We start from the raw sequence: 24,851 nt of genomic DNA on the forward strand, positions 1-24,851 counted from the left end.
TTTTTTTTTTCCCTCACTCTTTTGGGGAAGTTCCACAAGTCTGCCCTATGCCACTGTTAAGGAGAAACAGACTTCTCCCTTCCTGTGTAGAGAAAAGCCTCGTTCTCTCCTATCATGACTTTCTTCCCTATGAGTCTCCTATACTACTCACAGAAAACACTTCACTTCTGGGCACCTGATGTGTGCAGGTTTTTTCCCACACCAGGCAATTCTCTGTGACACCAGCTGGGGTGTCCTACACTTTCTCAATTCTGACACTGTGTGTACTTGGAGATAGGCTCAGATACTATCGTAGCACCACCTGTGAGCTCTCTGAGCCCTGTTCTTTTGGGGATTTTATGAAGGCTTCATCACATGGGAATGATCCATCATTAATTCCAATTTTGGCCCTTCTCCCCTCACAAGAGAATGGGAGGAAGGAATTGAGAGTTCCTAGACTCTAATCATGGCCTGGCCTTTCTGGTGACCAGACCTCATTCAGGAGCCACACAGGGACTGAGTGACCCTGTTAGAACAAGACACTTCTGTCATCTGCAAAATTATATGTAAGGGTTTCAGGAGCTCTGTCAAGAACAGAGGTCAAAGACCAATAACAGAACAAAAGATGTTCTTATCACTAGGGGGACAGAGGCTAATATATATATTCTATTATCTCACAGCCACTGTCTTCTATAGATGAAACCCACTGATACTAACTTCAGTCCCTCAGGTCACAGATGACAAGCCTAATCTGAGTCTTCAGATTCTAAAAACATCTATTATATTCCAGCGACTTTCTCTAGCCAACTGCCCCTCATTCCTCCCATCCCAACAAATACACTTTCCCAGGTGAAAACATATCACCCAGGGATATCATTCCAGGTCTCTAGGGTAGCTTCAAATGTGAGCATCTTCCTTTAAGTATGGTACCCAGAAGGAAACATATTCCAAGTACAAAACAACTAGAGGAAGCTTTTCATTAACCACGTCTCCTGTTGTATATCCTCTCTACCACTTGGAAGACCAAAGATACTGCAGAGAACATGGGCTTTGAAGCCATAGGACCCGTTTTAATAGTAATCACTGTTAGCTGAAATGTCTCTGAGCCTGTTTTTGTCACCTATAAAAAAGTGTTTGGGTTTTTTTCTATTCTCCACAGGCATGTTATGAGAAAGAAAAGAGCAATTTTAAGTGTGTAACAGTGGACTTAACGTTAAGCTAAGACAGAATCTCTTAGCAGTCACACATTCAACTGTTACTACGTATTGGTCAGAGCTCAGGGAACCAGACTCTAGCTAGTTTAGCAGAATTTTAAATTTTACTGACTTCAGAAATAATTTATATCATGACCCAGTAAACATGTGCACACATAAGTATGTAATCCAAATAATCTTCACAGAATTTACCCATCTGACCTGTTGTCCTCTGCTGTATTTCTGTTCAGTATTTTTTAACACTAGTTATGACCCACTGAGTTAATCTCATGACTCACTGATGAACTATAACCCATAGTTACATTTCCAAAGTAATGGAAAATACTATTGACACATTGCAGGGTGTAACATGGCCTCAGGAACCACTGGAGGGACACAAGAAACAAACTCTAACCCATGCTTCCAAAACTGGGCAGCCAAGAGTTGCCAGCTCCAGAGCATTCCGTCTGTATGACCCCCACCTACAAAATGACGCCTCCTGAGCCTCCCACTAGGGCAACTGATTGACAAAGCCTAGCTGACACCCAAAGTCCTGATGCAGAGGGGTTTGGGAAATGCAGAAAAGGAAAGCACACCAAAAGCTGCAATAGATGTTAAGCCAACTCATATGGCTGAGACATACTTACTTACACTTGGTTTGGATAAACCCAGTGGTCTAGGCATACCTCCTTACATCTATTTATCTGTACTAAATTGTGTATTTTCTTGGACAGTCTATTACTGCTACTTCAGTGAGGCAAATTCACATTAGTACAATTTACTTGTGTGCTCAGTTGCGTCCAACTCTGTGACCCCATGGACGTAGCCCGCCATGCTCCTCTGTCCATGGGATTCTCCAGGCAATACTGGAGGAGCTTGCCATGCCCTACCCCAGGGGATCTTTCCAACCCAGGTCTCCAGCATTGCAGGCAGATTCTTTACCATCTGAGTCACTAGGGAAACCCCAACAGAATGAAATTCAGAGCAATAAACCAAATGGACATTCCCAACTCACATTTCCTTTCACAAATACACCTGTACCCAGTTAACCTAGGGTCTACCACAAAGGAAGATTTAAAAAAAAGAAAAAAATTTATAATAAAAAAATAAACCGAGGATTCTCTTCTTCCCAATGTCACAAAGAATCTTAAGTTTAGAAAAACATTTTTTACATCACTGAAGAGAAGGGAAGAATTAGTAATACCTTCTTTTTATTGTTGTTTAATTCAGCTTATGCAGTAATTTATATCTGTGAGAATTCAAATTTATTGAATGAAATGCATTGCTTATGATATTCAAAGCATTTTGAAAATAAGTTACTGAAGGGGTAGTATATAGTGAAATAAATAATACAGATTTGGGGATAAATGATGTGCATTTAATTTAAAAAAGAAACTGCATGAGTTCACAAACAGATTTATATAACCACTAAAGGCAGAAAAACAAAGGAAGTAAGTTTCTATAGGATCCCAACAGAGGTACCCTTTCCTTAAGCATAAGAAAACCAAATACTTTTAGAAGCTGAAGTGTTAAGTTTACAGAAATGCAAAACACCAAAACACTTTAAGCAAAGTCTTTATTTTCAAGAAAAAAGTACATTCTCATTTCCTGTTCTTGGCAGAAGTTTTAATTACTTCCAGTGGAACCAAAGCCTCCTGAACCCCTTTCAGTGTCATCTAAAACCTGAAAAGACATAAAGATAGTGAGCTCTATAGTTAATTTTAGATCCTCTTTCAGGTCTCTCCAGCTCCCAATTTGTAAGAGTTTTATTCTTGCTATCATTCCTTCAAAAAGGAGATTACAGAAAATTAAAATTTTAAAAATGTTCCATAAAATACTGAATACCAAAAAAGCTAAGGGAATGGTAGAATTTCAGTCTATTTAAATGGTTTATTATTCAAAGTAATGCTATATACTAGCCATGGAAAACATTTTAAGAAGTTCTACAACCAAGATTTTAATTTTGCTTAAAATAGGACTAGTCAAATATTCTACTACAGATGGTCCCCAACTTAGAATGGTTTGACTTATGATTTTTCAACTTGATGATGGTGTGAAAGAGATATGCATTTGGTAAAAACCGTGCTTCAAATAATGAATTTTGAGCTTTCCCCGGGGCTAGTGATATGCGACGTGATCCTCTCGAGATGCTGGGCAATGGCAGTGAGCTGCAGCCGCCAGTCAGCCATGCCATCACAGGGTGAAATGCTGATACAGTTTCTGTGCCCATACAACCATTTTATTTTTCACTTCCAGTACAGTATTCAATAAATTACATGAGATACTCAACACTTTATTATAAAACAGGCTTTGCGTTAGATGACTCTGTCCAACTAGGTTAATAAGGGTTCTGAGCATGTTTAAGGCGACTGAAGTGACTTAGCAGCAGCAGCAAGCTAAGCTACGATGTTCAGTAGGTAAGGTGTGTGAAGTGTATTTTTGACTTAAGATATTTTCAATTTACGATGGCTGTATCAGAATGTAATCCCACTGTTAAGTTGAGAAAGGTCTGTATTTGGTTACCAATAGCATAGTAGATCCTCAAATTTTTTATTTTTCCTTCACTGAAGATGTTATATCATGTATTCCCTACTCAGCTTTTATGATACTTACTTGAACTTCCTCTATTTCTGGGTAAAATATCCGTTCACAAATGAGCTGTGCAATTCGATCACCCTTTTTGACTTCAAAGGAAAAAAACAAAACAATTTATTACTGATACTGTATTGATGCATTCTCTGTATCCTGCCTTACACAGTACAATGAGAATCAGAGGAGTTAGTATGTGCTATTTAGACATGTTTAATACATAACTCGAAAAACTCATTATATTGATGTGATTAGATATATTTAACATACCTTCAAACTTCTCTTTGCCAAAATTAAACAGGACAACACCAACATTTCCTCTATAATCTTCATCTATGACACCAGCTGGAGGAAAAAAAAAAATGATCTTAGCTTAGTGTATGGTACCAAGGACTAAAGGTATATGATTACCTCGAAATCATTCCTATGTAGCTCTGAAAGTTTTATCCTTACAGTGAACATGTGAATCTTGCTCTGCTACTATGTAAAGCCTCAAAGCCAAGAAATGATATTACTAAAATGCAAATGTACTTAGTCACTCAGTCGTGTCTTACTCTGCGACTTCATGGACTATAGCCTGCCAGGCTCCTCTATCCATGGGGATTCTCCAGGCAAGAATACTATAGTGGGTTGACACGTCCTCCTCCAGATCTTCCCAACCCCGGGATGGTGAACCCAGGTCTCCTGCATTGCAGGTAGATTCCTTACTATCTGAGCCACCAGGGAAGCCCAAAATTCAAATAAGGATTTTGAAAGTGGTCCTAATTTTCCAACCTGTCATCCTTACAAATGGTGACAATTACCTACTCTAAATTGGGAGTAGGTGCTTAGCGTCTCAGCCAACTCATCCTTAACTGCTCTCTCCCAATCCTACTGTCTTATCTGCTGCATACCTGCCAAAAGGACTAGGAGAAAATTACGATTTGGGTTTTAAAGGCTTTTTCTGGTAGCAGCTTCCCACTAATATCCAGACTAAAATATGATTGAGTCATAAATAAAAATGTCAAAAAGTCAGAAGATCTGTGGTGGAATAAGTCAATGCTGACACTGTTAAGCAGCAGTCTAGCAAATATCAGAACATTCCATTTTTATAATGAAAATGGAGCTGAACTGTTCACATTCTTCTTCTTTCCATTTAAGCTACCATCCTCTCTTAAGAGCATGATCTCTCAAAAGACATTAGCATATAAGCTTAATAATGAGCACACTTTTATACACAACTGTGTGTAATTAGAAACTGTTTGAAATTATAAACACAAAGGCAGCAAATTTTTGCAGGGGAGGAACTTGAGCCAGGGCCCTGCCACAGTCCAGAGAAGTACATCTACCCTACTTGCTAGCATTTATCTTTGGGCCAAGAATCCAAAACCTTCCCATAAACACAAGCACAGATAATATAGGTGCACCAGGTCTTCTCATTTCCTTTTTAAAAATTAAGACATAATTCACAATTCAACATTTTTTTAGGGTATTCAGCGTTGTGAAAACATGACCACAATCAATTTTTGAACATTTTCATTACCCTGAAAAGAAACCCCCTAGCTATTAGCAGTCATTTTCCTATCCCTGTCTTTCCCCTCAATGCCTATTTCCTTTTATACATGTTAATTCTTTCCCTTCAGTTTGTAACATGCTAGATAGAGGATTCATGTGAATCTAATTAAATGCAGCTCCATGTCGTATCTTACATCTTATCAATACCCCACTTCTTTAGGGGGAAAAAAAACCTCTTATCAAAGAAGAAAAAAAAAAGAATCAGGAATTTAGTTCAATAGGTACTAATGCTGGTTGGCCAGACTCATAGTTATTTGAAGGTCAATTGGGGGTTAAAAAAAAAAGTTTTTTTTTTTTCTTTTTGCTTTTTTAGAACAAGAATAAGCATTCACTTTCAATTTTCTCATATAAGGGAAAAAAGGGCAAAATTTAAAAAAAATAAAAAATGTTCCACCACAGGGAAATATACTCAGAAAAACTAACATTTTAGATTTTTCCGGTGGATTACTGTAGAAGTTTAGATGAATCCCTGTGCTTTATGAATGAGTTAGTAGGGCTAAGTGAAACTGAACTTAAAATACTTTTTACAAGGTTCCTGACATAAGACTTCAGAGTTAGAATTAAAGATAAAACACTTTTTTAAACAGCGAGAGCAGTGAGTATAAAAGTGGCTGAAAGTGGTTCATATCATGTCTAGACTGAAGGAAACAGTCTATTCTTTTCTGTTCTACATCAATAAAACTTTGACCAACTCAAAGAATACTGAAGACTGGCTTCTTTTCCCCCACTGCCAGTTGATCATTAACTTAGTCCTTGATATTTACTGAAAGAATGGATATAAAGATAGGACCAGCTGTTTTCTATATTATCTAGATGCAGAAAGTTTCAGCTGCAGGAATGGCTCAGATCAGTTAAGGAAGGAACCCCTCAGCAGCAGGTCATTCCCTGCCTCCCATGCCGGAACAAATGACCACAGGAGGCTTTGGCATCTCCAAGTGGGAGTGCTCAAGTACAGGCTAGCACTCATTCACCTAGGGTGCCTTAGATAAAGACCATGTGTGCTAACTTCTGAGCTCACTTCTTTATTAGAAATTTTTAGAGTACCCAAACAGTACAAATACATATAAAGTAAAAGCTAATAATGCGTCCCAACTGTCCCCCTCAGGCAGCCACATATTTTACACATTTTTCCCACCTAAAATAGTATAGCTATCTTTTGAGAGTAACATATCTGAATCTTAGTCATTCTTTTAGATCCAAGATATGGAAATACAGTACCATGATTCCCATGTAACAATTCTCTTACATATCATCAGACATTCAGATCATTTTTACATTTTTCCTATAATAATCAAAACAGTCCTTTACATATGTCCTTGTGTATTACTGTATTGTATTCTCATCAAACAGTTTCCAAAAAAAAAAAAGCACTTTCCTGGGCTGAAAGGTGTGTATATTTAAAATTGCCCATTTCTAAGCTCTCTTACAATACCAAATTGAAGCAATCTTTTTAATTCTGGCCAATATGATGAGTAAAAGATGGTATTTAATGGATTTATTTACATTTCCCTGATGACTAGTGAGGCTGGGCTTTTTTACCTCAATGTTTGTTCCACATTTGCATGTCCTCTTCTGTATTTTATAATCAGTTTTTTCCCCCTTATCTGTTTGGATATTTAACTCTTCTTCATATGACTTGCAAGTATTTGTTTACTTTATGGTATCTACTACAATACCAAAAAACACTCTTTTTTGTAAAGGCCTTGCTATATATTTGTAAAGGAGTCCTATCACACATATGGTTGGATGTCTTGAATTCCTCAAAGCCAGGTGATCTACCAAGACTGAAAGAAATTAAGTCCTTTCAAGTCAATTAGAATGTATGACAGGAAAAAAAGGTCCTTAATTACTCCTTTTTTTAAAGCATGAATGCCAATAGTATTAAAAAACTTAATTACTCCTTTTTTTAAAGCATGAATGCCAATAGTATTAAAAAAATCTAATAGTTCCAGGTTCATTTATTACTTGTTATTCAAAGGCAAACTGACCATCAAAGAAAATATAACACATTCCTTTCCTACATAAGGGACATAAACATCAGGGGTATTTCTCTTCATGAGAAAGCAGAAAGTATTTTGAAGTTATCACTGGAAAAATCATGCATTGGAACTGGCAGAGTGATTAACTGACTTCAGGCAAAAGTTTTACTGTGTCAAGACTTTGGCATGTCATTCGTTGGAAACCTTCTTTACTGAAAACTATCCCCACCTACCAGATGTGAATTCTGAACGGAATCCTGCATACTCAACTTTTCCCTTTGACCCTTATTTACAGCCTGGGATTTCTAACAATATCCCTCTTCTGAAATAGAAACTGTGGCCAACTATGATAAACGTGTGCCTAGGAGACATTTTTAAGATACTCTGCATCCAAGAACACACCACAATGTGACTGTGTGAATAACACCACAGGAACCACCAGGCAAACTAACTTTCCATTGCTTTCACATGAATTTTTTTCAGAGGATTGTTTTAAATAGAGCAAAAGTTGGTAACAAAGTCAGAAAAAGTTTCCATGTTAAAAAAAAAAATCTGAGAAGCCCAGAAGACAGAAAATATGTACCAAGCAGTGTTAGTGCCTTAGATACATTATAATTCAATCCTCCCATCTTTCAGGGCAAGCACGCTAATTTTCATTTTACAGATAAGGAAACTGAGGCTCAGAAAAGTTAAGCAATAACTAGCTAGTTAGTGACAAAGTTAGAGCCCAAATCCAGTTGTTATTCCAAAACCCATGTTCCTTTCATAACCCTTTGAACTTTATTTAAAATTACCATCTTTTATATCCTTAAGTTATCGTCTTAAGTGACCATACTAGACCTTGTAAAAATATTCTTGAAAGTCAAGCATAAATTTAGTCCAGGGAATTCTCAACCCCAGAGGGCTGCCCATCTCTGTTGAGTTATATTCAGCGCCTCCTGTTTTACCCCACAGCACCACCTAGTGACACTATGGGGAGATGGCCCAGGGACAGGCCTCATCCAGAAAGGGAACAGTAAGTTAACTCAGGGAAGAGCTAGCTTGGTAGGAGGACAGGGCAGGGTGATCCACAGCATTGAACTGCAATGGAAAGAACAAGGGGATTGGAATCATATGGATGGATTTCAGTTTTTAAAGAGGCAACTTGGGCCTATTTCTGAGTCAGTTTCCTAGTTTATTAAAAAGCAGCTTCATAAAAACAGCAGGAGGTGGAGAATTTAACATACCCACTCATCTGAGGGCTAAGAGGCCTTGTTAAAGAAGCACTAACTACAGTTGCTTAAATGATGATATAAAAGCATTTCCTTTCCTTGTAATAACAAACTTCCTTCTGTGAACAGTCATTTTTGGACTAAATGCAGATTATCGCTAAACGAAGGCAAAATCCTATCTGTCAGATAGTGTCTAGCTTGTGAGTGAAGTAACAACATTTCACAAAATGATCATTAAAAAAGTAGACATACTCAAATAGCATTCAAAACTGTATCATAATCATCTTTTACTTAGGGACAGAAATTTCTAAAAGGCAAGATACAACAAAAACCATTTTCTTTTCTTGATGATAAAAATAAAATCTGTCATTTGATTACTGCAAAAACAAAGTAAACACTTGTAAATATTTACAAAATAAAAATGTAAATATATTACCTCCCACATCTATGAAGTGTTTTGCTGCCAAGCCAGAACGAGGAGCTATAAAACAAACAAAAAGAAATTGACTATCTTAAGAAGGGCAATACTGAATAAAACTGACACAATCTAAGCATGTCACTCTCACCCCTATAACATCTGTATCTTAACCTTAGAAGACAGTTCTGAATTAAAAATGTATTTATCACACTGTATGATCAAAGTAGAAAAGTTTAGAAAAATGTTGACAAGGTTTAATTCAAAACCACTCCAGCATGTGGTTTAAGCATATCCTCAGGCAACTGAGGATAAGTGTTGAAGCTGTGGTCTGCAGGAAAGAACTGGAAAGTGAACAAGTGGTGAAAACCGTGGACAATGCTGTCCAGACATCTGGTCACAAAAGGAGGATGGTAGCTGGCAGGGACATGGGGCAGAGGAAGGGGCTTTTAAGATAGGAGATCCCAGCATATTGCAGTATGGATAAGAAGGGGAGGGACATAAACCCAATCATAGAGTAGCAGAGGTTAACCTTGAACTTGGGACGCCTACTCACAATTCAGATGCCAGAAGACAAATCTGAATGAAACAAATGAACCAGAGTAAGAAGCTAGGTTTATACCTTACTCTTGCTGACTTGAGCAACAGGCCTACCATTAATTATCCTAACTTCTAGTATTTTATTCCAGAATAACTTAAATCAGGCACTTTGTGGGTAAATGTAACCCCTTCCTGCCTTCACTGTTATTTCACCCCATCTCCTAATCCACCCACCCACCCCCCAACACACTAAAAATGCCGTCAGTGCAGCCAAGAAGATGAAGAGAGCTCATTTCAGTTTTCTTTTAAAGGCTGAAGTATCAGCAGTTCTCAGACTCTGGCTAACAAGATCCCCCTGGGATCACAGTTCCATTTGCTCCTTCATGTTTACTCTGAAGTCAGCCAGCAAGTAATCAGACTCTTGAAGTTTTAAACTCTTTCTACAGTGACAACTGACTCGCTGCAGAAAAATCAAACCTGTTGGCTTGCCCTGCATTTTATCCTCTCTCCTCCCACGATGAGGCCTTTTCCTCTAGTGCACTGAAGAGCGTCCCTTACCCAGCAGACCTCACGGGAGGAAACCCAAGGGGGAAAGGCCAAGGTCCTGATACCCTCAGGGGTTAGAAACTTTACCTCTATCGGTGATATAAAATGCCATGTGCCATTATCTTAACCCTGCATCTTTATTCTTATAAAACAAATAAACATCTTCACAAAGAAATCTGACTTCATATGCCATCTGATCCTTGAAGGGATAATTGGTGGTAAGACTGGAAAAACCACCAGTTAAACATCACCTATATTTTCAGTTTTTCTCAGTGAACAGTTGTGAAAACAACCTCCTAGGCTAATGTGAGTGTCCTAAAACCTTAAGTAAGGAATAGGGGGTTGGGGGGTGGCGGGGGTGGCGGGAAGCAAAGAGAGGCAAAAGTAGCTACACAAATAAAGGAAAGTTTTCAAGTGACTGCAACTGCCATCGCAGGGGGCATGTCTTTATTTTAGGACACAGGCCAAGCAATATCCCTTCCCTCATTTATATACCCCAAATGAAACTAAGAAGAAAGAATCCATCACAAGGAAAGAGCATGACAAATAGTTATCTATGTCTCAAGTCACTTACCCACTCTTCCATAGCACCCAGAAGGAAGGGCTATCTGAATGTCAGTTTTCACAAGCACTTTCTCCATCGGTGGTAATGTGTAATCATAGGCGCTAGGAAAATAGTGAAAGATACTGGTATTTAGATATAGTAATTCTCTAAGCATTCTTTGGTAAAAGATGACAACCTGTAAATGAATTTTCCTTTGAACCAAATTGTGTTGGCAAACAGATAATTTTTTAGCAGGAGGGGGCTGAAATGCAGACTTTAGAAGGCATATGATTCACTAACATGGTACAAAAAGAGGAAGATAACGAAGAAAGGCAGATAATAGCAAGTAATAGCTAATATTTATTAAGCCATTACTCTGTCCCGTACAGTTCTAACTGCTTTGTACAACTCATTTTATTCTCACAACAATCCTCTAAGCATTAGGGAAAATGTACAGAAGGAAAGGAGAAAAATGGGTGGGGAGCAACATATATGGCGGGAGGGGTATGTTCAGCTGTGTTGCATCTGTTCTGGACTTGCTAGTTTACCAGGCTTACCAAGCGGTGGCTGTGAACTTCACTGGCTGAGGGAGAGGTGACCACTGTGAACAGGCCCTAGAGATGGACACTACTGAGGAACTGATCCTCTAAGGTCCACCCAGCAAATGCTGCTACTTTGCTATTACTGTAGCCTCCTCTTTGCTAAAAATTTAAGAGATTTTCCAATAAGCAGAACTGGAAGTTACTTTGGAGCCCTTAATTAAGACTGGTAAAATGCTGCTATGTCTTTACTTCTTTCATTGGAACTTCCTCTATTGAAACAGTTGAAACACAAATTTATTGAAGAGATGAATTATATTCATGTCAACATAGAAAGTCTTCTGTTTAATAGGAGGATGCTTATAAAGTACCCTAAATTAAGGTCTCAGACTCACAACAGTGCCCAGCTGTGGTGTAGTCAATCTACATCACTATTTTTATTCATGAAATAAGGGACTGAATTGTACCCCCATTCAGCTGCATCAGTCTTACCTCACTTTTTCCTTCTTTTCTCCCACTATCATCACATACTCCTCTCTCCTCTTTCCTTGTACTTACAACTTATACCAGTGGTTCTCACATTAGAATTACCTGGGATGCTTTAAAATAAATCCTAAGGCTTGGGAGTTAATCATGTAATAAACACCATCTCCCCTCCAATATCACTTTTCACCTACCTTAATGGTTTGAAGAAGTGGGGACAGGAGTCAAGGGGTTAAAAAACAACAACAAAACATTGAATTCAGGGTCAAAAATCCTATTATATTCAAGCCCTTGGGCAATCAATTCATCTCTTCACAAACTCCCACATCTGTAAAAAGTAACACTCATCTACTTCAGGATTGCCGTATTAAATAAAATAGCACGTGGAACAGCTTTTAGCATAGGTAAAAAATGCTGTACAAAAGAGAAGGTGGCAGTATTAACAAACATTCCTGCTTTTCATATTCAGACTTCTGGCAAGTCCTTGGGGGGAACTTAACTTACTAACCCTTAAAGCAGAAGCAACTTTCACTAATTTTTCCTGGGTATTTTATTACCTAAGAACCTCGGCTCCCCGCAAGGCTTTTCTTTATACTGACCACAGTACCACTCTCAGGCCGCTACTTGAAGGCCAAAGTGGGCCTTCTTCATCTCTACCTTCCACTTGGAAAGGACGCAAAAAAAGTTGCAAAATAAAATAACACCTGGGCGGACATTTATCGCTATTTACCATTCCACACATCTGCCCACATCCGCACTGAATTTATGCTAAAGGGGAAAGTAAAATTTTCAACATTAAAAAAAGGCAGGACTTCCCTGGTGGTCCAGTGGTTAAGACTCCAGGTTTCCACTGCAAGGGGGTGCAGATCCCATCCCAGGCTGGTGAAACAGGATCTCAAGTGCCACGCTGTGGGCCCCCACTTCCCCAAAAGTAAAAAACCCTATGTAATGCAAAATGCGTTTGTTTCTACACTTTTCAATGACTCTTTCAAATTGTACAAGCCGGCATGTAAGCTAACTTGAGAGCTCTGTCACTCGGAAATTGGGACTTCTCTGCGAGAGGTCCGGACGGTGGGATAGAAGGCGAGCCTCCCGGCCCGGGCCGGCCTCAGGGGCGCGGGCGGACGCGGTGCCCACTCACCTGTACAGGTCGTAGCCCGCGGCGCGCGCGGACCCCTTGGTGGGGGCTGTGGCGTGCTCCGAGAGCCGGGCAAAGCGGAGACGCATATCGCCCACCTCCGTGGCCCGGGCCCGCTTGCTGGGGGAGACGACTTGTGCCTCTTGAGAGCACGGCATGGCAGAGTACCACGTGGGCACAGGAGGGAGGGAGCAGGGGGAACAAGAGAGACAAAGGGGATGCCTTCTAAACTTCCCGCCAACCTCGCCCCGCCCCCGCCCCCTGGAACAACCCACAGTCAGTGCTGAGAAGGGAGGTAGGACTCAAATTTGGGGCTGGAAATCTTTCTCAGAAGACAGATTTGGGAACGGAAAGTACGGAGCCTCTTAAAGCTTTGTATACTCAGTGCCTAGGTCCAAAACCAGTGGCAGTTTTTATGACCTTTCCCTCATCCCCAAATAGAAAACCACTCCCCTCCCCTATGAGGGGGTTCGAATGGACTGGCTCCCGCGCCACTGAGGCCGCGCGCCTTCCCCCTAGCCCCACCGCCCGAAGCCTGACAACTTCCTCTGGTCCAGCCGATCCTCCGGCTCGCTCTCCCGCTCGGTGCCGGGCGCGCGGGCAGCCGGCCGAGCTCCCTGCCTCCCCCCGCCTTGGAAAGCGTGTGCTTCCAGCCTGGGCCCCGACATTACTGGAGCCGCGGCCACCTCGGCTCAGATTGCGGCCGCTGGAGAGCAGCCGGAGCGCCGGGAGCAGCACGGATCCCCGCGGGGTGGGGTCCAGGGGCGGGCCTGACCGGGACAGCCCCGCGGCCTCCGCCCCGGGCCGTGCGCGGCGCGCGCCGTTAAACACCGAGCTGAGCAAAGACGGAAAGAAGCGGTAGCCGAGCACTGGGCGAGGGCAGAGCGAAGTCATCTGCCCGAGTTTGGGCGCAGCTTGGCGTAGCTCGTGCAGGCGCGCGCCAGCCCAGTGACCTCGGAAGCAGTAACTGCCGCCGTCTGACGAGGGGCGCACGGAGGCGGCGCCGCGACTGCCCTCGGGCTGGCGGCAGGCCCTCCTGGGAAGCTGCGCGCTCAGCGTCTCGAATCTCGCGGCCGCCTTTGCCTCGCCCTCTCCCTCTGTCTACTCGCACCTTTCATCTGGCGCCGGTTTTCCGAGGTCCGGGCCCTGCGCTCTGCCCGTTTACCTGGGACGGCGCCGCTGGCGGCCATGACTCGCCAGCTTCCAACCTCAGGGCACCCCACTCCCCCCACCCCCTGCAAAAGGAACGGAACTGCATCACAATGCCTCAGCGGTCAGTGCTGCGCCCTGGGCGATGGGCAAGGCAGCGAGTTCAATTTCCTTCCAACACAGAGTGCAAAATGGGATTGTCGTTTATTCTGAGGGGCTGGGGATACCAGAGTCTTGAGGATACCACGGGGACATCTCAGTTGAAATCTTAGCATTCTTGGATGACCCCACAGGAGCACAGAGAACCACTGTGGCTGTGACTCTGATTCGAACAAAGGTCCTGGGCCACGCTGGTGTAATTTACAGTGAGGATGAGTAAATAACTTTTCAGGCAATTGTAAATTGATTTTCCTAGGGTTCAGGAATCTTCACTTATGTCTGGAACTGACGGTAAAGTCTCAAATTGTAATGCATTTTGTCAAAAGAAATACAAACCTGTAGGGCAGTTAGGAAAATGACCAAAATGTTAGGGTATTGTTGGGGAAGGTTTCAGACTTCATTGCTTTGCCTTTCTTTACAACCCCCACCTTTTCAGTCTCTTACTGGCTCTTCCTCTTAAATGTTGGCATTCCTCTGGAAGAGATTATGAGTTATGCTCTTTATAGTCTTCTCCCATGGCTTCAAATATCTTTACTCTGAGGACTTACCAAATTTATATCTATAGCAACGTGATCTAGGACTTCTTCAACAGCCTCTGGAGCCATCATATGATTCAACCTCTCTTGCTCAGGGCCACAGTTTCTAGACCCACCAGCCTTTCCTGCCTGCAAGTCTGTACACATCTTTCCTTGATTTATGCCGTTTCAAGTCTCACTCTGAGAGTGAGAAAGTCTCACTCTGAGAAAGACCCACCCTGATAAACAACTAAAGTAGTTAACCTTTTTTTCCCCCTCACCACCATTCTAGCACACTTTTTTTTTTCTATCACACAACTTCTTGCTACAGGCTGTGGCTCTTCTATGTATGTATTTTCTCATTCATTGTCTATTTGCTGTAGTGGACAGAAGCTGCATGAGGGCAGGGACCAAGTGTGTCTTCATTCACCATTGTATTCCTGGGGCCTGGTTTAGTGCCTGGCTCAGCCTGTTGCTTGAGAACTATTTGATATAAGAATGAATGAATGAGTGATAAGAGATCTCATTCATTATATGAGTGAATGATAAGGAGATCTCTGGTTCCATCCAGACCCTTCATATGATCACTTATCAAAGTCTTATGATTATTTTTTCCATTCTTTTAATTTTTAATCAAAAGGTTTTTTTCCTCCATATAATGCTTTTGCAAACCTACAATGAACAACATTAATCCCTTCCCAGTCCCTCCATGAATACCCTCTCCCAGCTCTCACTCCTCAGGGGCAGTACTTTCAACTACTTTTTTGACTCTTTCTATTGGAATTTATCTCCCTGCTGCTGCTAAGTTGCTTCAGTCATGTCCAACTCTGTGCGACCCCATAGATGTCAGCCCACCAGGCTCCCCCGTCCCTGGGATTCTCCAGGCAAGAACACTGGAGTGGGTTGCCATTTCCTTCTCCAATGCAGGAAAGTGAAAAGTGAAAGTGAAGTCACTCAGTCCTGTCCCACTCTTAGCGACCCCATGGACTGCAGCCTACCAGGCTGCTCTGTCCATGGGATTTTCCAGGCAAGAGTACTGGAGTGGGGTGCCATTGCCTTCTCTGATTTACCTCCCTACCTGTCCCTAAATTATATGTTGCTATTTAAATGGCATAGAAATTACTTTGTGGATTAGAGTAGTTGAGGATTAAGTCCTTTAACCTCCTCTCCACTGCTTTCTGTTCATGGTTTTGTAACGATCTTCCATATAAGTCAGCAGTTAGTATTTACATTATCATGACTATGTAAATATTGACTGTTGGGACAATATATGATTATTTCCCTTTTTTACACCTGTTACCCTCAAGTTAATAATTGCCTAGTTTTTCTATCTTTTTATTGGTGATGGTGTTTTTGCTTCACCCACTGCTTGTTTATTCCAAATGTTCCAGAGGATTCTATACCTCAAACATCTATCATTTCAAATGAAACACTGAGATGTAAATCTCCAATCAGTTCCAATTTTCCTTCCCTGACTCTATTTTCTTGTTCTGATCTGTGCAAATGATCTAGTCCTGCTGAATAGCTGACATCCTGGGACTTCACTTTGTGCCTGTCTTATATTGAAGTCCTGGTCTTATGGATCTAGTATTTTCTTAGTTTACTTCCTCATTTTGCTGAAATACTTTCTCTAGTAATTTTCTAAGAAAGTTTGCATTAAAGGTAGTTTGAGTCCTTGCATATACTAAAATATAGTAACTGTAATGTTTCCCTTTACCCAGGCCTACACAAAAATCTCGCTTCATTTATGAAACTTCCTTAGAGCCAGTAATAAATTCTGCCTTATCTTTTATAACACTTACCATATCATTCATTAGCCATATACTCCCGTTGTGCAATTATCTCAAGTACATGCATTTTATCTTTCACATTAGTTAGAGTCATAAACTTTTATGAATCCTTCAAAGCACGTACTTCGGTATTTCACACAAAAATGATTTGTTTGGCTCCTTATAATACCTACCACCAAGGAAGTATTCATCTATTCTGTTAATGTGGAGACTGAAAGTTTTATTAATGTCACTTTCCATCTGAGTTTATTTTAGATTGAAAAGAGAAAAGGGCATAATCCAACTGAAAAAGAGTAACAGGTTAGGGATCTGAACCACCAAGCATTTGAAGAATATTCCTTATGACAACTGAAATATAATTTTATATAAAATTATATACACCTTAAATTCAGGATACTACAGTAAAGAACTAGATATATTCTAGCCATAGTTTATTTCATGCCATATGTTTATCGGAATATACTTATCTTATCCATCATGGTGATAATTTCCCTAAGTCTTATGCCAATGTGAACCTATTGAGGATGCAAGTCTCTATAAGCAAAGTTGTCCTTTCTATCTTTGCTATCTTAGGGATTTTTCACTTTTTAACAAGGACATACATGGTGATTACTTTATATTTCAGGTATATTCTAAGTGTTTTTATAAATATTTAACTCATTTAATCGCAACAACCAGAGAAAACAAGTGCTGTTACTATCCTCATTTTACGGACGGGGAAATCAAAGCACAGAGAAGTCAAATAATTTGCCTAAGACCACATAGGTCACAACCAGAGAGACAGAGCTAGGATTCAACTTCAGGTAGTCTGACTTCAGAGACCTTACACTTAGCCACTCTCTCGGTTTATGTATGCCTAATGAGACGATGACAACTCTTCTTAATACTGAGCCTGGCTGTGTTCTCCAGGTCTGGGAAAGATACTCCAGTACTCTTGCCTGGAGAATCCCATGGAGCGAGGAGCCTGGTAGTCTACAGTCCATGGGGTCGCAAAGAGTCGGACACGACTGAGCGACTTCACTTTCTTAGTGTCACAATTGAGTGTGCCCACCTTATTGAAACATTTCTTCACCAAGCCACACTCTGGTTTTCCTGCCACCTCGCCTACTGTCTTCTCAATCTCCTTTTTGTATCCTCTTATCTTTTCAACCTTTTGCTCAAGATAAAAAGTCTTAGAGTCTTTCTTCCTCCCTCTTTCAGATCTTTCCTTATCTAAAAATAGTTTGTGAATATTCTCGCTGTTCTGCTTTCATAATAATTGGGGCAGGCTAAACATTCACTATACTAAGACCATTCATGTGTCCCCAGATCTACTTCTTTTCCTAAGTCTGGTTTTATAAATGCTGGTGATAAACCAAGTCTGATTTATATAATGCATCTTGTGTGTGAAATGTCTGTGACTCTAGGTATCTGATCAATCTGGAAAAATGGTAGCACAGCTAGTGTGACAATGTTTGAAGATAACCATTGCTAGTTTGATGACTACCAGTTGCCATTAAATGAACTGTAAAATTTTAAAAAATAAATAAAAATAGTCATCTAAGCACTACCTAATGCTTTACCCTATTTGATTTTTCTTCATAGCACAATACTATATGAGATTATGTACATACTTATGTCACATGTGTGTTTCTTCTACTAGCATGTAAGTTCCATAATGTGTTTAAATCTATCTTAATTTGTGTTCCTTTAAAATATGCTGTTTTCTTTTTACCCCTTCTTGCCTTCTTTTAAATTATTATTCATTTTGTTTAAATTAATTATTTTATTATTTCAGTTTTACTCTCTGATTCTGTTGTTTTAGATAAAACATGCATGCTTAATACATCATTTTTGAAGATCTAAAACAAAATTATTATCTTTCTCCTGGATAACATAGGGACCTTAGAATGCTTTAACTCCATTAATTTTTTTTTGGCATACATACTATTATTGTCTAGTATTTTAAATGCATCTTTTCTTGAAACCTAATAAGCATTATTATTACTGCTTTTTACAGTCATTTAAAAAAATGTTTGTCCATACTTTCATCACTTTCTTTGCTTTTCTTTCTGCATCTCAAACATTGTCCCAAATCTTAGTCTCAGGTTACCATCCTTTTGCTCAAACTTTCCATGGAGAGGTTCTTCAGTAGGTGAACTTTCTCAGTTTGTGTTAATTTAAACAAAACTCTTGAACTCTTCTTCAGGGGTAGTGCATTCTTTGACAATTATTCAGGAATGGAAGAGGTGAGAATATTAATGTGAAAGTATCATAATGCCCCATAACTGCACAATTCTGTAGCTGAATTTGGAACATCTGATTGTGAACCAAAATAGCTCATTTATCATGCCACGCTTCACCCTGGCTAGAATATAACAGAAGCCATACTTCGGGTTATGGCACCAATATGTACAACTTCTCCTTTATTTCAGGCCCAGAGTTTTTTTCATTTAGGACAAGAACCAGTTAGCCTGAAGATGGTGAGTTGTAGCTTATCTTTTGTAAAAGGGGAATTGGAATAAAGAAGATGGAAAAGAACCAGTATACAGGCAGATCAGTTTCAGTAAAAAGTATATGTGGCTCAGTGGTAAAGAATCTACCTGCAATGCAGTAGACACCAGTTTGATCCCTAGTTCAGGAAGACCCACTGGAGTAGGAAATGGCAATCTACTCCAGTATTTTTGCCTGAAAAATTCCATGGACAGAGGAGCCTAGCAGGCTACAGTCCATGGGGTTGCAAAAACGTTGGACATGACTTAGCAACTAAACAACAACATATGTATAACTATCTAGAAATTCATTCTTTTAAAATTGTTTGGTCCCTAATGCCATCAACAGGACTCCTAGAATATCTTTTGTTCCCCTGGGAGTATCTATTTGAAAACACTAAACTACCATATAGCTTGTGAAACCCACAAGACTGTTCCTCCAAGGCTCTTGGGAAGAACGCAGAGATCAGAAAAATATATGTAGCCTTTCAATTTCATAAAATCAGCACATGGATCTTAAGTATGTAAGTAGCTCAGAAGACTGACAGTAAAGTGAGTGACTGGTAAGAAACAGTAAGGAACTAGCCAATAGTCAACAAAAGCATTTATTGCTACAGAACTACTTTGGACTGACTCACAAATTACTGCCACAAAAGTTCAAGGGAATCAGAATAGGTAACATACAAACTCAGAACTATGCACTGAGGTCTCACTATACACTGAGTACACAGTCTATTAATTAACATAATCATGGAAAGCTGACTGAATTAAGCCATTGTGTATAGGAGTACCAGAAGGTGAAATTTCTGTGATTACAGCTCAGAGAAGGACTATTGTTATTTCATTTTAAAGCATCATCAACTTTTCAGGAAGCAAATAAAACAGATGGCTTAAGATCAGGGTACACATGAGAATTGGTTAAAAAGCTTGTTCAAATGCACATGTCCAAATCCCACTGCACACTGACTAAGAATCTCCAGGGTGATTCTTGTTGCCCACACTTGGTTAGGGACCACTGCTTTAGGGAATTTATTTCTAGAAAATCTGTTGTAGTCAAGACTTGCTGGAAAGAATTTCTTCACATTTAACCAATATTACAAATTTTACCAAAACCACTGTACTCTGGATCATTTTAATAGAGATTCCATTACCTTACATGTAGAGACAGGTCCTAGGTCTTTGTTCTTAATGATAAATTTGTAGTATAATTTTACTAAGAAACTTTGCAGACCAGGCATCATTCAGAATATCTGCTTGTTTCTTGGTTAAGCCATATAGAGGCCATTAAAGCTGGTCACAAAAGGTGCCCCACCAACAGTTAGATAGGACTAAAAGGCTGAAACTTATTGTAGAATGTAAAATGAAAGTTTAACCAACAAGAAACTTGATATATTTGACAATTTTGATTGCAAGATTAGGCAAAGAGGAAAGGGTTAGAGGAGGGTGGATTATATGGACTAAACTGGACAGTTGTCTGAGAACTAAGTCAGCTCTAGACTTGCACTGTCTCTCTTGGCTCACGTGATGTCTTTCAAATCATATCTCCCTCTTTCATCTTTGAAAAGCACCTGACTGCACTGGGAAATTAGCTATATAATATATTGTCATGTAACCATCCCTGTTCACTAGCCCCTGGTTCAGAAATTAGTTGTATTGTCCATTCTGGCTGGAGCAGCAGAACCGGTTTCATCCCAGCAACCTGACTGGTTTTATCAGCAGGGCAGTGTAACTGACCAACATTGTAAGACTTTATAAACCAACCAGTATATTGCTATTGTTCAACATGTTTGGTGATGAAGCCCTGGGAAAATTCTGATGACCAGTCTCTCCAAGGAATCTTTTTGGGTCATTTTCAGCAGTGTTCACTAACCTTCCACTTTGAACTCTGGCAGGTCCAGAAGAGGCACTTCAGATCTTCTGATATTTATAGGAGCTTAAGTGAAAACTAAGTTTACTCCTTGGAAGAAAATTTATGACCAACCTAGACAGCATATTAAAAAGCAGAGACATTACTTTGCCAGCAAAGGTCCATCTAGTCAAGGCTACGATCTTTCGAGTAGTCATGTATGGATGTGAGAGTTGGACTATAAAGAAAGCTGAGCGCTGAAGAATTAATGCTTTTGAATTGTGGTGTTAAGACTCTTGAGAGTCCCTTGGACTGCAAGGAGATCCAACCAGTCCATCCTAAAGGAGATCAGTCCTGGGTGTTCATTGGAAAGACTGATGTTGAAGCTGAAACTCCAATATTTGGCCACCTGATGCAAAGAGCTGTCTCATTTGAAAAGACCCTGATGCTGGGAAAGATTGAAGGTAGGCAGAGAAGGGGATGATAGAGGATGAGGTGGTTGGATGGTATCACCAACTCAATGGACATGAGTTTGAGTAAACTCTGGGAGTTGGTGATGGACAGGGAGGCCTGGCGTGCTGCAGTCCACGGGGTCGCAAAGAGTTAGACACGACTGAGCCACTGAACTGAGCTGAGTTTGAAAACACTGCCATTTGTAGACCCTTGAACAGGGAAGTCAAATGAATAGAGTGGTAGTTGACAAGAGTTTGGTGAGTAAGAAATTACTATGATGACCTAGATATTTGAGAGGCTGGAGAAATTGAAAAATTTCTACTGTATTAATCCAAGCTTGAGGTGATGAATACTGTGTAAGTTTTTACATTGCTGCTGTAACAAATAACCACAGCAAATTACCTCAGTGGCTTAAACAATACAAATGTGTTGTCTTCAGTTCTTTAGTTCAGAAGTCTTGCATGGGTCTTACAAGGCTAAAATCAAGGTGTTGGCAAGATTGCAATCCTTTTTAGAAGCTCTAAGAGGGAGCCCTTTTCCTTGCCTTTTCCAGCTTCCAGAAGCTGAGCACATTCCCTGCCTTGTGACCATCCACCATCTTTAAAGACAGCAACAGCAGGTTACTCCTTATGCTGCTATATCTCTAGTTCTCTGATCATAGTTGGGAAAGTTTCTCCAGTTTTAAGGACTCATGTGGTTAGACTGGACCCACCCAGATAATCCAGGATAATTCCTCTATCTCAAAGTTAGTAATCTTAATGACATCTGCCAAGTCCCTTTTACCATATAAGGTAATACATGCATTTTCCAGAGGTCAAAGCATAGATGTCACTGGGGGCCATTCCTATGTTTATCATAAACACCTAGAATGGATATTTTAGACAATCAATAGGACTTCCCATTTAGCTGGGTTGATGGCCCAAAGAGTCTATTTGGTAGGCTTCCCAGGTGGTGCAGTGGTAAAAGAATCCACTTGCCAATGCAAGAGATACAAGAAATGTGGGTTGGATCCCTGGGTCAGGAAGATCTCTTGGAGCAGAAAATGGCAACCCACTCCAGTATTCTTGCCTGGAAAACTCCATGGACAGAGGAGCCTGGCAAACTATAGTCCATGGGGTCACAAACAGTTGGATATGAATGAGCACAGTAGCAGCAGAGTCAATTTGGTATGGAAATAGAGTGGAAGAGGTAGAAGAAGATCAAGTATTAGTCGTTTGGGTAACTTCACCCCTTTTCAACCAGTCTAAGACATATGAAAGTCTGTCTGCCTGCTGCCTTTCAGGGGAACCACCTGGTTGTGTAAAAGCATGGGTGTCTTGTGTAAGCTTCCAGATCTGAAATCAATAAGCCTTACAAAAGCAGACCTTCCCCCCCTCACCCCCAAATGTTCCCAGGAATGGGATTAATTTCTCACCTTCTCTGAGAACACTGGTGCCTCTCCCTTCGGCACCCGGCTGCCAGAAACCATCTGCCTCCCCTTTCTTCTCTTCCCTCACATGGGCCCGGTCTTGGTCAGGCTTACTCCCTGGATGGAGCAAATGGAAGGGTGCAAGGGTATGGAGAATGACCGCAGATGTAGAAATCGATGCTGGGGCCACACTGGAATTGGTATGTGAGTGGAGAACCCACAGGATATTTGATTTGGGTGGAGGTGAATGCTGTGGCCATCATTCTGAGTAGAATGTGAGCACCACAGTCTTTCTATAACACTGAGGGTGGCTCCAGGAAAAAGGATGCCTAGTTAAGACACTACCTCAGTCAGTTTTGATCTCTTTATTTCTCAGTCTCGTTGGTTGCACCTGATTTCCTCCATGACATTAAACAACTGTTGTATGATTTTTCTGTTGGTAGCACACAATTTTTCCAAATTTAAAAAAAAAAGACAGGAACAAAAAGGTTATGCTTTTCATCTGTGTCTGTGTAAACAAACCCAGTAATTACCATAACTCAAATTGCTGCTGAAACTCTCCATATTTTAATGTGCACACGGTCGCTCTTGCTACTAAATCTCTGCATATATCCTGGGAAGTTAATCCTGAATTAGGAAACAGAAAAACTGATTAAAATAAAACTGGGCCAAGTCCTTGATTTTTATATTCATAAGATTCAAAATTTCTGTGAGGAAATGTGCAATGCAAATTGAATTATCTTCCAGAGTAATAATAAAAAAAGAAACCAAAACAATGGTAAAATATGGGCATCCATGCAGAGAGATGTATGAACTAGGCTTGCTGTGGTTTGGCTGATTGTGATTTAATATTCCCCTCTGAAACAACCTGTTCTAACCTGGCTGCAGAAACTCAGTTCTCTTCAATATGAAGTGAATATTACTTAGTTTTGATGTGGCAATATTTCCTCAAATTCTACACTTTTGTCAAAAGAGATTTTTCACTGAACATTGTTAGTACTCACAAGTGTTCTAATTGCTGTCTTTCCTGATTGCCTTTAGGACAAAAGAGCGGTTGTACACGTTCAAAAAAAAGACAGAAGGGTGGAAGTTCACTGTTTTTGTGCCTATTGGCATTGGGTAGGTGAAACTGAGTATTAAGGAAATAATGTAGAAAATTCAGGTCCCCACATTTTCTTTTAATGTTTAATCACTAAGTCAGATCCCAGTCTTTTTGAGACTCCATAGACTGTAGCCTGCCAGGCTCGTCTGTCCATGGAATTTTCCAGGCAAAAATACTGGAGTGGGTTGCCATTTCCTCCTCCAGGGGATCTTCCTGACCTAGGGATCAAGCCCACGTCTCCTGCATTAGCAGGTGGGTTCTTTACCAGTGAACCACCAGGGAAGCCCTTTCTTTCAATGAATTGGGCTAATTTTCAGGTCTCTACTACGTATCTTTCTTTATTCCTTCTGTATCCAGTCTTATCCCTCTCTGTCCTGCTTTCTGCCTGGGGAGGCTGACCTGTAGGGACTTCATCAATGAGCTCTCTTGCTCTCCAGTGGGCTTGCATTTGGGTTTGGCAATAGAGAACCCCAGCAAGAGGTCAGAGGTAGAGGGGAGGGTAAGGGTCAGTTCCCTCTGGGTGACTGTGTCACTTTGCTAAAGATGGCTGCTCTTGTCACGGCTGCCCTTTCTCCAGGCTCTGGAAAATGCTTTCTCTCCCTTTCCCTTCAGGCCTACCACTGTTATAAGCTTCAAGGTACTGTACTCCTCTGTGTGGTTTTGGTTTCCTGTATCTTGCAAAACCTTTATAAATACCCCTTTGGTAAACACTCCTCAAATTTTTCCAGCTAGACTGAACTCTTTTTCATATTTCAACCCTTCCAGAGACAGGATCTGATTCACCTAATGCTGTATCTAAATTCTTCTCACATCCTGGGGGCCGCCAACATCTTTTACTAGAAATATTAAGTGATCTTTCTGCGTCTACTTTTTAATGCTCAAAATCTAAAAGCTTCTTATCACAAATATAATGAAATCCAAATTCCCTACCATGACCCAGAGCCCTTTATATTCAGACTCTTTAAAAAAAAATTATTTATTTATTTACTTTTGGCTGTGCTGGGTCTTCACTGCTGTGCAGACTGTTCTCTAGTTGCAGGGATCGGGGGCTAATCTCTAGTTGTGGTACCCAGGTTTCTCATTGTGGTGATTTCTGTCTTGCAGTGCATGGGCTCTAGGGCACATGGTCTTCAGCAGTTGTGGCGGCTGGGCTCTGGAGTACAGGCTCAGTAGTTGTGGTGCGTGAACTTTGTTGCTCCATGGCATGTGGGATCTTCCTGAATCAGGAATCAAATGTGTGTCTCCTGC

General features: G+C 40.6%; 1 protein-coding gene and 1 non-coding gene across 5 annotated transcripts; one reads left to right on the plus strand and one right to left on the minus strand.

The window, feature by feature from the left end:
• Positions 1-2,731: 2,731 nt before the first annotated feature.
• DUT (deoxyuridine triphosphatase) lies at positions 2,732-13,933 on the minus strand. Of its 4 annotated transcripts, none has more exons than XM_043472059.1 (7): positions 13,822-13,933; positions 12,714-12,852; positions 10,581-10,672; positions 8,942-8,986; positions 4,032-4,106; positions 3,786-3,856; positions 2,732-2,855 (listed from the first exon to the last, which is right to left on the minus strand). In XM_043472059.1, exons 1-7 carry the CDS (start codon positions 13,898-13,900, stop codon positions 2,799-2,801), a joined length of 558 nt encoding a protein of 185 aa, XP_043327994.1. In that variant the 5' UTR covers positions 13,901-13,933; the 3' UTR covers positions 2,732-2,798. The 4 variants fall into 4 exon arrangements, with proteins under 4 accessions (XP_043327994.1, XP_043327995.1, XP_043327993.1 ...); XM_043472060.1 differs by having other exon boundaries at positions 12,714-12,850; positions 13,876-13,894; XM_043472058.1 differs by lacking the exon at positions 13,822-13,933 and adding an exon at positions 13,397-13,718.
• Positions 13,934-17,546: 3,613 nt separating this feature from the next.
• Positions 17,547-17,678, plus strand: LOC122444447. Its single transcript, XR_006270280.1, has one exon. It is a non-coding gene; the product is annotated as a small nucleolar RNA SNORA72 (small nucleolar RNA).
• Positions 17,679-24,851: the final 7,173 nt, after the last annotated feature.

Source organism: Cervus canadensis, chromosome 6 (genome assembly GCF_019320065.1).
Source record: "Cervus canadensis isolate Bull #8, Minnesota chromosome 6, ASM1932006v1, whole genome shotgun sequence".
In the NCBI taxonomy this organism is placed as follows: domain Eukaryota; kingdom Metazoa; phylum Chordata; class Mammalia; order Artiodactyla; family Cervidae; genus Cervus; species Cervus canadensis.

What these genes read in the sequence shown, in the direction of transcription:
- DUT (XM_043472056.1), bottom strand. Translation starts at nt 13,604, where the DNA reads ATGACTTCGCTCTGCCCTCGCCCAGTGCTCGGCTACCGCTTCTTTCCG. An exon ending in TGGGTGCTATGGAAGAGTGG is followed by an intron (nt 8,987 to 10,580) that starts GTAAGTGACTTG and finishes TTTGTTTTATAG; the next exon opens with CTCCTCGTTCTGGCTTGGCA. An exon ending in TGGCAAAGAGAAGTTTGAAG is followed by an intron (nt 3,857 to 4,031) that starts GTATGTTAAATA and finishes TTTCCTTTGAAG; the next exon opens with TCAAAAAGGGTGATCGAATT.